This window comes from Colossoma macropomum, unplaced genomic scaffold (genome assembly GCF_904425465.1).
Source record: "Colossoma macropomum unplaced genomic scaffold, Colossoma_macropomum, whole genome shotgun sequence".
NCBI classification, from domain to species: domain Eukaryota; kingdom Metazoa; phylum Chordata; class Actinopteri; order Characiformes; family Serrasalmidae; genus Colossoma; species Colossoma macropomum.
Window position 1 is genome coordinate 30166203 of NW_023494794.1, and position 14023 is coordinate 30180225.

At 40.8% G+C, this 14023-nt stretch overlaps 1 protein-coding gene across 1 annotated transcript; it reads right to left on the bottom strand.

Annotated features, from left to right (window-relative positions):
• Window positions 1-7423: 7423 nt before the first annotated feature.
• Window positions 7424-10495, bottom strand: LOC118814928 (transcription factor Sox-19a-like). Its single transcript, XM_036580819.1, has 2 exons — window positions 9819-10495; window positions 7424-8320 (listed from the first exon to the last, which is right to left on the bottom strand). The coding sequence occupies exons 1-2, from the start codon at window positions 10493-10495 to the stop codon at window positions 8068-8070; spliced, it is 930 nt and encodes a 309-aa protein (XP_036436712.1). The 3' UTR covers window positions 7424-8067.
• Between the last annotated feature and the right edge of the window lie 3528 nt (window positions 10496-14023).

The following is a 14023-nucleotide window of genomic DNA, read 5'->3' on the forward strand; positions in this document are numbered from 1 at the left end:
TGGACACACACTGTGGTCACTCTGGTTGACCAGCATACCAGCATCCAAAACACATCATTTGCTGGTTTTGCTGGTGACCTGCATGCTGGACTGTGCTGGTTTATCTAGCAGTGATATCGGTCACAGTTCTGGTTCTGGTTAAATAGATTACACCAGTGTGTGCTTTAGCTGGGCTAGGTTCTTAGTCTTTAGGCTGGTTTTGTCTTTAGCTAAAGAAAAATACTTAAATGTCCAAAGTGAATGAAAATGACAGGGAACTCAGTACAGTTAGATACCAGTTCAGCTAGTAAGTTCCTGTCCAGTCCAGTCGTCTCTCTCTGACACTGTGTGTTTATATTCACAACACACAAACACACACACACTTACAGATAATGCGTTTGTTTATATAACACACACACAGACACACACACACACGCACACACACACACACACGCACTCCCCCTCAGGCTCTCTCTGGAGCTGTTTAGTCCACACTGATAATAATCCAGCTGTGCTTCAGTAGGAGTTCAGGAAAGGTAAAGTTAGGGGCGCCTTAGGATTTTATATATTATGATTTTGGTCTACAGTTTATTTATTTAGCATGATAGCATTACAGCGTACAGTGGGCTGAACACGTCCCCCTTTAGAGCAGTGTCCATTTACTGTAAACGTGAACTAGTATTAACATGTAGAGGATGATGATGATGATGATGATTAAACCTACACACAGTCAGAGGAGATAAACTGAGTCAGGTCTGTTTATCTAGCACACAAAGAAGAGCTTTAACAGGGACATCTTGCCCCTCTATTGGGGGGTTAGAAGCCCCCCATAGTGAATTCTGCATCAATTTATCATCTTAAAGTCTTAAAGAATGTTTTATTAATATGTCTAATCATTCCTAGACTTTATGATTTGTTATGTAGTTTTGTTGACTGTACTGATTACAGATTAATATTAAATTAATTTAGTGTTATTGTTAGTAGGAGTATTATAGTGCCAATAATGAGGAACGCAGCCATACAGATGAAATTTCAGAATTTCACCGTTTCGCCCTTCAGTAAATGTGTTGAGAGTGTGGGGCAAAATTAAAGTATTAGAATTAATATTAGTATCAATATATTGATGTGGTCATTATAGGTTAGTATGTTAGTACATCATTATACTTATATATGCATCGTATTAGTATATATAATATCCTAATATAATTATAATATGTATATTATTTTAGTGCTATATTACCATAATATTACTTATTGATAATCATGTAAATTCTACACTTAATGCAGTATATGCTACAGTATACACTATGCAGTTAGTACTGTGCAAAGATGGCTCTTCAAGGGTTCTTTAGTAAAGACAATGGTTCTGCTTAGAACCATAAACACTCAAAGAACCCTTTGCACGCTTAAAATGTTGTCTGCATGGTGAAACTGTTCTTCAGATTGATCGAAAATTGTTCTGTATGGCACCAGAAAGGGTTCTGCTATTGTAACGATGTCAAGCTTGTAACAGCAGAACCCTTTTTGGTGCTATACAGAACCATATACAATACTCCGTCAATCTGAAGAACGATTTCACCATGCAGAGAACCATTTAAACATGCAGATGGTTCTTTGAGTGTTCATGGTTCTATATAGAACCACTGTCTTTATTAAAGAACTCTTGAAGAACCATCTTTTAAGACTGTAGTCAGTGTTACGGTGTATCAGTGTGATTGTAGTTATATGTATTATTGAGGGAGTTAAATGGGAGAGAAAGTGAGTGAGTTAGTATTCTCTGAGTGTCTCTCGCTCTCGGGCTGCGGGTGAGGGGAGCCTTAGTTTCAGACTTTAGTTTAGTTTTGGGGGATTGCCGTTGCTGGGGAGACGGAGGAAGCCTTTGCTGGTTGCCGGGAGACCAGATGCTTTCAAGGAGAAAATCTCACACACACTCACTCACACACACACACACACACACTCACACACACACACACACACACACTGAGCTGCTCTCTGACCTTCAGTTTGTTTATTAATAAATTAGAGAAATAAGACGGTGTTAATGATCTTAAATCAGTAAAATAATAATCACACCTCTCTACGTTTATTACATATCGCATAATTATATGGATTATTTTAGTATTTTCGAACCATCAGTATTGTTTATAAATAGTGTTTATAAACATTTAACCTGTAGTAGTTTTAGAATTACAGTATTTTATTATTATTATTGCTGTTGTTTAATATTAGCTGTGGTTAATAAGAGAAAAGGTGTTTTTCTTTTCCCAGATTGGCCGTATGTTGTTGATTTTATTTCCCAGAATGCCTCAGGGTTTGTTTAGTGCCCAAACTGTGCGTGAGCTGAAAGCTGATTGGTGTTGTTTACTCCTAAACGGAGACACGCCCACTTCCTGCTGTAGCGTTTACGGGTGCGGTGGGTTTATTTCAGGCCGTATGTGGAGCTTGTAGAGTGAATGTTAGAGTTTATTGCAGTTGGGGGGTGGGTGTGGGGGGGGCGGTGGGGGGAGTGGGGGGAGTGCAGATGTGTGTGTGTTTTCCTCAGTACCACAGCTCAGTGCAGTTATTATTCATTAGAATATCAGTAATGTATTATTAGTGCATTAATATTCTGTATCCCTCTCCTCATAAACAGAGTCGTGACTGTTCTGTGTCTAAAGGCCTCGTTTGAGTCCAGAGTGTTCTGTTCATTAGAATCACTGCTGCCACCTTGAAGAACCAGTTTGGACCAGACTAGACGAGAAAACACTTCAGAAGGTCTGGCTGAAGAAGGCAGCAAGTTCACCATTAAAGCGATAGTTTTAGGCTGTGTTTGTGAATGTTTTGTGTTTATTACACTGTTACAGGCTGTATTTAGTGAAGTTTAGTAAGTGTATTGTTTGTTACAGTGTTATAGGCTGTATTCATGCCTCATGTCATGTTTGTTAGTGTTTTAAGCTGTATTTGTGGATGTTTAGTGAATGTTTTGTGTTTATTACAAGGTTATAGACTATATTTGTAGAAGTACAGTGAATGTTTTGTTTATTACAGTATTTTACACAGTATTTGTGGGTTTAGTGAATGTGTTGTGTTTACTACAGTGTTATAGGCTGTAATTGTGAATGTTTAGTGAATGTTTGGTGTTTATTACAGAGTTATAGGCTGTATTTGTGGAAGTTTAGTGAATGTTTTGTGTTTATTACAGTGTTATAGGCTGTATTTGTGGATGTTTAGTGAATGTTTTGTGTTTATTACAGTGTTATAGGCTGTATTTGTGAATGTTTAGCGAATGTGTGGTGTTTATTACAGAGTTATAAGCTGTATTTGTGGAAGTTTAGCAAATGTTTTGTGTTTATTACAGTGATATAGGCTGTATTTGTGGAAGTTTATCGAATGTTTTGTGTTTATTACAGTGTTATAGGCTGTATTTGTGAATGTTTAGCGAATGTGTGGTGTTTATTACAGAGTTATAAGCTGTATTTGTGGAAGTTTAGCAAATGTTTTGTGTTTATTACAGTGATATAGGCTGTATTTGTGGAAGTTTAGCAAATGTTTTGTGTTTATTACAGTGTTATAGGCTGTATTTGTGAATGTTTAGGGAATGTTTGGTGTTTATTACAGAGTTATAGGCTGTATTTTTGGATGTTTAGCGAATGTTTTGTGTTTATTACAGTGTTATAGGCTGTATTTGTGGAAGTTTAGTGAATGTTTTGTGTTTACTACAGAGTTATAGGCTGTATTTGTGGCTGTTTGGTGAATGTTTTGTGTTTATTACAGTGATATAGGCTATATTTGTGGACGTTTAGTGAATGTTTTGTGTTTATTACAGTAATATAGGCTGTATTTGTGGAGGTTTAGTGAAAGTGGTGTGTTTACTACAGAGTTATAGGCTGTATTTGTGGAAGTTTAGTGAATGTTTTGTGTTTATTACAGAGTTATAGGCTGTATTTGTGGAAGTTTAGTGAATGTTTTGTGTTTATTACAGTGTTATAGGCTGTATTTGTGGAAGTTTAGTGAATGTTTTGTGTTTATTACAGTGTTATAGGCTGTATTTGTGGATATTTAGTGAATGTTTTGTGTTTATTGCAGAGTTATAGGCTGTATTTGTGGAAGTTTAGTGAATGTTTTGTGTTTATTACAGTGTTATAGGCTGTAGAAGTTTAGTGAATATGTAGTGAAAGTTTAGTGTCTCCCCCTCCGCGTTTCTCCTGCTAGCGTCCCCCTCCCCGAGCCCCCGATTAGCCGCCCCTGAGGGCATTAGCATTAGAATAGCGTTAGCGGTGAGAGGGTTAAGCTGAGAGTGAGCGGAGAGGCCACTCAATGCAGCGCTAATTTTCTGCCCAGCAGGAGAGCGAGGGAACGGAGAAGAAAAGAGAGGAATAAAGGAGGAATAAGAGGCGCTGAGAAACGGAGGGATTTACCCCTCCATCCCCCCATCCCCTCATCCCCCCCACCTCCCCCCACGCACCTGCAGCACCACAATACACTCAATACACACAATACACACAATACAGCCCTCCAAACAGCCCAATTACACACTGAACACTCTCTGTACAGGAGAGAGATACAGAGAGAGGATAGAGAGAGTGAGGGAGGGAGAGAGAGAGATAGGAAGAGAGAAAGAGAGCGAAAACAGAGAGAGAGAGAAAGTGAGAGAGAGAAAGAGAGGAACAGAGACTACAGAGAGAGAGAGAGAGAGAAGGAGAGAGAGAGAGACAGGGAGAGAGTGAGAAAGACTACAGAAATAGAGAGGAAGGGAGGAAGAGAGACTACAGAGAAAGAGAGAGAGAGAGGAAGAGAGAGAGAGAGCAGAGAGAGAGAGGGGGAGAGAGAGGGAGCAGTGAAAGTTAATAAATTGCGTTTTTTAATCGCCTTCACTTTATGAGTGTTAATTAATTGTCCACTGCTGTGTGTCGGAGGTCAGGAGGTCAGGCTGTCCAGTCGGTGTGTCTGTTCTCTTAACTGGGCTAATACGCCGAGTTTCATCTCGTTATAATATTAGTTATATCGACTTAACCACATTCGAATGTCCAGCCTGCGCGTCCGTCCGAGTGAATTAACCGATGAATTAAATCAGCCGAACAGCCGACGGAGGATTACAGCACTCAGTCACTCAGATCTGTCTCACTCTGTTTACTGGCCTGATAATCTGCATTACCATCCACTCTCTGTGTTAAAGGAGAACTCCACCCACTTTACAAAATTCAGCATAATTAAACAGTTAAGATGCAATCAGAGTGGTTCAGAGTGGTTTGGTGTGAAACGCTCCGTTCTAGATAAACTTACCGAGTCAGAACTGTTCACAGTGGTGGTGATAGGAACCAGACGTCCACCTCTAAAAGCTCCCTCACAGAAAGTTCCTACATGAAATGGTTATGAATTCACTGCCTGATGACTGAGACACTGTTTTATGATAGTTTAGAGAACTTAAACTCCATTCATGGTGGAGGGATACATGCAGGGCGCTGTGAGGCAAAATAGTCCCCAAAGAAAACTTATTATTTCAGATTTTCCACTATTTTCCATCATCAACATTCCATATAAACTCAGAAGACTCGTGTAGGTTCACTGGTGGTTCTGGATAGTAAATAAAATGTCTATATCTGTGTTGTAGTCATGGCGACCCCTGGTTCCCATCACCACCACTGTGAAGACATCTGAACCATTTCACACCAAACCACTCTGAATCTCTCTGTTTACGTCTCACACAGTGAATTATGGGGGAATTTTGGTAATTTCCCCTTTAATTGGTGTAAGATGCTACAATTTTTCCAAAGCAGGTGTGTAATTTCTGGCAAAAAAAAAAAATCCTTTTTTAATCGTCAAAAATGACTGTATACTGTAAAAAGTGGATGACATAGTTTTATTCTATGTATTTAATTTAATTTTAAATTAAAACAATTGATCAAATTCACCTGCATGATAACATAACAGATGAAGAACTTCCTTCTCAGACAGATATTTTGTGTTGTTCGTAATATAAATGACACAGATGGCTTTAGAAGTGCATGTTAAGCTGTACAAGAAGGACCCAAAGAAGACAAATGTACAAAAATAATAAAATACTTTATTACTTTTTTGCTTTTTTCTTTTTTAAATCCAAGTTGTGAAGTCATAAACACATTACTGACCCTTACTGTAAGGGCCTTTAAACACAAAAAGAGAGAAACACACCCTTAACTGTACATTCTCAGTCAGTGTCTGTAGAAAAATCACTATCACTCTTTAAAACCTTTTAAAAACAATCACAGCTTCCTGTTTAACGTCCTCCTCGGGGTTAAGCGCTCGGCCTAAACGCCAGCTTCAGCCTCTCACTAGAAGATACAGAAGAGCCCCTCAGTCGGGGATTTTTGCGTATTAACGTTTTCCTTTTGGATGCCGTCACAGGAGCTGAAGCACATGCAGGGGTTAAACTGGGCCGGGGTGATTCACACAGGATGAAATTTCAAACACGTATTGTTGCTGTCGCTGTGGAGCCACTTATATCTCCACTTTTTTTCTGTTTTTTAACTTTTTTGCGTGATTTGTAAACTCCAGTTACACATCACTCCATAAACAGACCTACAGAGATGATCAGAAATTGACTTGAAATAAATCTTTGTTTTATTATCATTAAATTCCATTACATGTTTTTCCTTCTCCTTTAAAGGTGCCATTTTGGAGATACGAGGTTCTGACCTCACAGCGACAACATCCTGCTAGCTGGCTAGTGCTAATGGTTAGGTATCTGCATGGTGTAGGCTAACGTATAGCTTGGATCCCATATGGAAAAGGGCGTGTATATTGTTATTTGTATAATACATGTCAAAAACACTGTTTCATTCCAAAACGTATTTAAACACTAAATCACATTAAACAAAAACGGGTTTGGCCATTTTATACAGTTTTAAAGTATTAGATAAACACATTTTACATGTGTTTCTTTTCCAGCCCTCAAAATGTCCACAGTTCTTTACCAGATTACATGTAAACAGAGTTAGTTAGCTACAAAAGCTGTTTGGTCTGTGTGTGTATAGGCTAATTTCTAGCTTGGCGATTAGCCAGCTACATCAGTTTCTATAGCCAACTTAGGAGTTTTACCTCCCTCTCCCTTCATAGCCTAGCCAGCTAACTTTAGCAACATTAGCAGGTGTTTAACCAGCGTCTCCCTTCATAACTAAGGCGTCACTGTGTCAAAGTCTGTTTGTTATGCAGGTAAGCGCAGCTAGCCAGCTGCCTACCTGGTTGGTTTGGTATGTTTATGGTGTAGGCTGAGTTGGTGATAAGCTAGCTAAGTACATTTCTGCTGCCTGGCTAAAGTTAGTTAGCTTACAGAACTACTGCAGTTATGTAGTTAACTGCATACGAGTTCCACTACCTTCCCAATTCCAGTTTAACCCCTACATGTGCGCTATAGTATAACAGCATTTCTAGATTATTCAACATTTTTACACATTTGCCTAACTAAACAGGACTAAAAGCAGCAGTAGAAGTTCTCAGGGCTCTGAAACCAAGCCTGCAGTGATCATTTGACCTCTGGAAGAATCCAGGAAAGCAGCAGCAGATCAGTGAGAAAATGCTCGCTAAGTTTAATCTGCTTCAGTGTCTTCCCGTTTTGCATCTATTGCCTTGTCTTGCATTTATTGTTGGACTTATTGATCAGTGTTGCACTGGTTATGCTCACACAGCGCTGAGCTGCATCCAAAATGCCAGCAACGTTCTTGTGTGGCAATGTTTAATCTTTGTTTTTGCTAAAGTTGCTGCTTAGCTCAGCACTGTTAGCCGCCGATACTGCTCTGTTCTAAATGACAGATTATGCAAACAAGCAGCGGTTAACCGACCATTGTGTTGTCTCATCCTGTTCTGGCCAATCAAAAGTAGACTAGTCTGTACGTGTCGGTCATTTAAGTCCAGGTGCTGGCAGCTTAGCAAGATGCTGTTAGCATCACTGTTAGCATCTGGCTGCACGTTCAGAGCAAAAGCACTGATGAATCGGTTAGATTGGCACTTGGTGAGGATGGCAGGCGTCCGGTCATCCACCAGTAAACAGGCCTGTCTCGGCCTTTGCCCAATCAGTCAGGGCTAATCAGGTCACATGACCCTTCAGTCTGGGGGGCCGTGCGCAGGTGGGGCTCAGATGTGCGTGAGGGGTGTGGTGCCGGTGAGGTAATGCTGCTGGATGTTGGTGGTGTAGCCCCTCTGTGAGTGCGTGTCGGTGGGGTGGGCATCTCCAGGGTTGGGGATGTACATGCTGATCATGTCCCGCAGGTCAGTGTGTAGCGCACCACGCTGGGGGGCAGAGCCTGCAGAGGGGGGCGGGGACACTGCATCTGGTTTCACCATGGACACTACAGACTGCTGGGGGGCGGAGCTATAGGACATGGAGCTACAGAGGGGAGACAGAGAGAGAGAACGTTATTTTTAAGGTGTGACGAGCCAAATAACAATAGACTGGTATTCATGATTCATACTGGATACAGTAACTCAGTATTTAGAACGATAATCATACTAGATACTGTACAGTATGTTACTTTGAGAAGTAGTACACAGTATATAGTTTATATTGGTATAGTATGAAAGTACAGTATGTGTGCAGCATGCAGTATACAGTATATATTTTTTGCAGTATACATGTACTGGAGTACTATTTAGTATGTACTTGTGTAGTATACGGTATGTATTGTTAAAGTATACAGTATGTACTGGTGTAGCATACAGTGGTGCAGTACGCAGTATGTATTGGCGCACTATTCAGTATGTATTGGTGTAGTATACAGTGCTGCAGTATACAGTATTTATTGGTGTAGTATACAATGATGCAGTATGCAGTATGTATTGGTGCACTATTTAGTATGTACTGGTATAGTATACAGTATGTATTGGTAAAGTATACAGTATGTACTGGTGTAGTATAAAGTGGTGCAGCATACGGTATGTATTGGTGTACTATTCAGTATGTATTGGTGTACTATTCAGTATGTATTGGTGTACTATTCAGTATGTATTGTGTACTATTCAGTATGTATTGTGTACTATTCAGTATGTATTGGTGTACTATTCAGCTGTTCAGTATGTATTAATGCACTATATGCAGTATGCAGTATGTATGGGTAAAATATGGGTGTGGTGTACGGCAGATCGTGGTACAGTATACAGTATGTACTGGTGTAGTATAAAGTGTGTACTGGTGCCTTATTTGGTATGTATTTTATATATTTTTGACAGTACTGACAGTAGAAACTGAATAATTAGTAGTAGATACTGAATAATTCATAGTAGTTACTGAATAATTCCTAATAGATACTGAATAATTTATACCAGGTAATGAATAATTTATCATAGATACTGAATAATTCATAGTAGTTACTGAATAATTAATAGTAGATATTGAATAATTAATAGTAGATACTGAATAATATGTAGTAATTATTGATTATGGAGAGGTAAAGTAGCCAAAACCCACCATAAAGAAATACTGATTGCAAGAGAAATAAAATTAGCAAAAATTTAAATAAGCAAAAAAAATTCTATAGTGTTGGGTTCCTTTATAGAGCTGTGGTGGAACTTTATAGAACATCCAGTATCTGTCAGTATGGTACACTGTGGCTTTATTCTTCTCTATTTGGATCCTTTTGCTCTAAACCCAAAAAGAAGATCAGAAGCTAAATTTTAATGTCTGAACTGGAACGGAGGAAAAGCAGATCACTTTCTTCACTACTGTACTTGAGTGGAAGTAAAAACTCAGGAAAACACAAATCCAGCAGAACCTGAGTGACGTTCATGGAGCTGAGTAAGTGGGGTCACCTGTACTAACTGAATAGTGAGAGTTAATAACAGATGTTTTTTTGGCTTTAAGTCGTTTCAGGGCTGAATTTGATGCTCACCTGTACGAGTTGCCTCCGTTCATGTAGCCCTGTGCGGTTGCCATGGCGGTGGGGTACTGCAGGCCCTGTAGCTCATAGCGGTGGAGCTGCTGACCGTACCCCAGAGCGTCCGTCTGCATGGCCGCGTACCCACCCGCAGGACCCCAGCCGTACCCGTCCATCCGGGGGCTCCCCCCGGACCCCTGCATGGGCATCAGGCTGGTGCTGCCCAGCGGGTACTTGGCCCCCGGGTTCTCCTTCTTCAGCGCCGGTTTGCTCTTGCGTCTTGGTTTGTACTTGTAGTCCGGATGCTCCTTCATGTGCAGAGCGCGCAGCCGTTTAGCCTCGTCGATGAAAGGCCGCTTCTCCGCGTCCGTCAGAAGCTTCCACTCGGCGCCCAGACGCTTGCTGATCTCCGAGTTGTGCATTTTGGGGTTCTCCTGCGCCATCTTACGCCGCTGGCCCCGCGACCACACCATGAAGGCATTCATAGGCCTCTTGACCTTGTCCATGGGGTCAGCGTTCTTGTTGTGCTGGTTGTGTAGCGCTGGTTTGGTAACACCATGCGTTCCTGTGTGCGCTACTCCGGGTCCAGGAACCATCACACTGCCCTGTCCAGCCTGCTGCTGCTGCTGCTGTTGGTGGTGGACCGACATTGGGCCTTTCATGGACATATCGTGCTCCAGCATGCTGTACATGTTAGCCGCAGGGAAAAGGAGGCTAAGTATTAGTGCTGGAGTTACTAAATAACTGGAAAAAAGTCAGTTAGAAACTTCTGCTCTAGCAAACTTGCATTGGTGCCAAATTTTGCCCAAAAAGGTCCTAGTTAGGGTTTAGTTACTGGAGAACTCTGCCAAAAAAGAGCTCCCAGTTTAGTTATTAATGAACTCTGCCAAAAAAGAGCTCTCTTAGATGTCAGGTTAATGGAGAACTTTGCAAGAAACAGCTCCCTTAGACGTTTAGTTACTGAAGAACTTTGCCAAAAAGAGCTCCCTTACAGGTTTAGTTGTTTATATTTAGTGAGTGCATCTCAAACTTGCACAAAAACGTTAAAATCAAACGAACAAATGATGCCGAACCAGGAAAAAAGAGTGAAGGTCCCTCCAGCAGTGGTTCTGGTGTCCAGAGTGAAAGAGCTCTCAGCCCCACCAACTCAGAGTGAAGAGCTTCACGCATTCACAGAGGCAGGTCTAAGGAGGGGGGGCACTAGGGGTGGGAGGAGGGGGTAAAAGGGGCAGAAGGAGGGAGGGGTCACTTTGCAAAAGAAGAAGTTTCTACTCTCACCTGCAAACTCAGCACACACTCATTAAAGCGATAGTTTGGGGAAAATATCGAATCCCCGCCCAGCCCAGCACCTCCTTAGCCCTACATGTAGTCGATCGGCTGAGACGTGTTTGGTGTCTGGTGGTGTTTGGTTTTAGCACTGGAGCCGAGGCTAATGTAGCTAAGACGTAATGGAAGCTTATACCCCACCAATTAGCATGGTGCTAACTGCACGGCTGAATCATCAGACACTCAGATCAAATGTGTTGGTGAAGTCGGCTTCCGTTCCACCTTAAATGGCAGCAGTTACAGATATACTTCTGAACCATTTAAGGTGGAGCTGTGGTAATAAGAAATTCTGGGAAAGGACATGAAGTATCAGTTCTATAACAGATTTTGACGTCCTAGATGAAGAGATACTTTCGGTAAACATAGTAAAAGTAGAAGTATTCTGTATTTTTACTGGAGTTAAAGTACAGAAGTACTTACTTTTTAAACATCTAAGTAGCAAAAAAGATGTTATGGTATTTTGAAATGCAAAAAACATCATAAACCAGGGCAACATTATAAACCAGGGCAGCTGTTCATGCCTCATTGATCGAAAAAGTACCTTTGTACTTTAACTTAAATAGGAAAATACATATAGAGCTGATTAATGGTGTTCTGATTCGGCTTTATAACAGTGTTATAAATGGAACAAATGTTCGCACCTCAGTTTAATATCAGTATAATATAATTTACATAAAGCTTCTTATGTAACCTTAAAAATACTGACATAAGCTGTTCAGACAGTACTGTGCAAAAGTCAGAGCACCCCCACCCTCAGTCATTTATTTAATTTACAGTGAACAGAGCCATTCAGTACTAGTTACTGATTTTTCAGGAAATGTTATAAGACAGTCCACTTCTATAGGTTAAGAAAAAAAAATAAAGTGAAAACAACTGGAGTTCAAAACTGATTTAAAGCTGCAGAGAAACCATGTGGAAGACCTGGTAGACACCAAAACTGTCTCCATCAGATAAACAGCACTTAAAGGGGAATTCCACCAATTTTCAAAATTCCTGCATAATTAAGTGGTTAAGATGTAAACAGAGCAGTTCAGAGTGGTTTGGTGTGAAACGCTCTGTTCTAGATAAACTTACCGAGTCAGAACTGTTCACAGTGGTGGTGATAGGAACCAGACGTCCACCTCTGAAAGCTCCCTCACAGAAAGTTCCTACATGAAATGGTTATGAATTCACTGCCTGATGACTGAGACACTGTTTTATGATAGTTTAGAGATCTTAAACTCCATTCATGGTGGAGGGATACATGCAGGGCGCTGTGAGGCAAAATAGTCCCCAAAGAAAACTTATTATTTCAGATTTTCCACTATTTTCCATGATCAACATTCCATATAAACTCAGAAGACTCGTGTAGGTTCACTGGTGGTTCTGGATAGTAAATAAAATGTCTATATTTGTGTTGTAGTCATGGCGACCCCTGGTTCCTATCACCACCACTGTAAAGACATCTGAACTATTTCACACCAAACCACCCTGAATCACTTGATCATGGAGTAATTTGGAAAAATCTGTGGAATTCCCCTTTAAAGCTTTCGTCTTTGAGAGAGAGGAGAAAATCAAGCTGAAAATGTGTGACTGTGTTCTAAGCCACTGATGCCGCTCCAGTCAGGTGTGATCAGCTCCTCCTTAACACCTATTATATGTTAGTTTCTACGAGCAGCACTTCACACCTTCATTATCTCAGCTCATCCTCAACCGAGCGGCTATCAGTGCCCCCCCAACACACAGCTACTGTCAGTGCTGTTAGTGCAGTAATGTGAGGAATCTGACGCTGTGTTAGGCCTGCGCCACTGACAGAGTCCTACTACTATCCAAACTGTTAAACCAGGTTTACAGGCGAGACAACTCAGGCTCTCCGTCTCTCTCAGCTCCCGTACAAACAGGCCAAGTCAGCTGTTTTAAACAACCAATCAAACCACTTGTTTACATCCATTTTATTGGTGAAACACTTCAACATCTTGGCTGCAAATGTGTTTAAGTATGTCCAGCAGCACAACACACACTAACACACCACCACCACGTCAGTGTTACTGCAGTGCTGAGAATGATCCACCACCCCAATAGTACCTGCTCTGTGAGGATCCATGGGGGTCCTGACCACTGAAGAACAGGGTAACAAAGTATCAGAGAAACAGATGGACTACAGTCTGTAACTGTAGAACTACAAAGTGCACCTATATAGTAAGTGGAGCTGATAAAATGGACAATGAGTGTAGAAAGAAGGAGGTGGTCAGAATGTTACGCCTGATCGGTGTGTGTATATAATACAATACACTGTTAAAAACATGGTTTTCAGGGGTTCTTTCGCAAAGAAAATGGTTCTATATAGAATCATGAACACTCACAGAACCCTTTGCACGATTAAAGGTTTCTTTGCATCATGAAAAGGTTCTTCAGATTGATGAGACATGAGACCTTTTTGAAAAGGGTTCTATATAGCACCAAAAAGTGTTTTCCATTGTTACGATGTCAGGTTGACACAATAGAAGAACCCTTTTTGGTGCTGTATGGAACCCTTTTCAAAAAGGTTCTATATAGAAGCATTTACAGCACATTCTCCATCAGTCTGAAGAACGTTTTCATGATGCAACAACATTCAGCTCCATTTTTGACTCAGAGAAGCTGGTCAGTTAGGTTACATAGAGTTAGTATGGGTATCGGTACTCAGTATCTGCACCTATTTAAGGATCAGGTATCGGTATCGGTATCAGAGGGGAAGACGTGGTATCGGTGCACCTCTAACATTAATTCCAGTTTAAGATCTTTAACTGTTAAACTGTGTTGAACGATCAGCAGAGCTTTATTTTACTGTAAAGGAGGATTATTTTATTTTTACCTACTAATCTGATTCAGCTGTGGAGACGCATGTTGCTGACTCCTGCGCTAAGCTAGGCAGC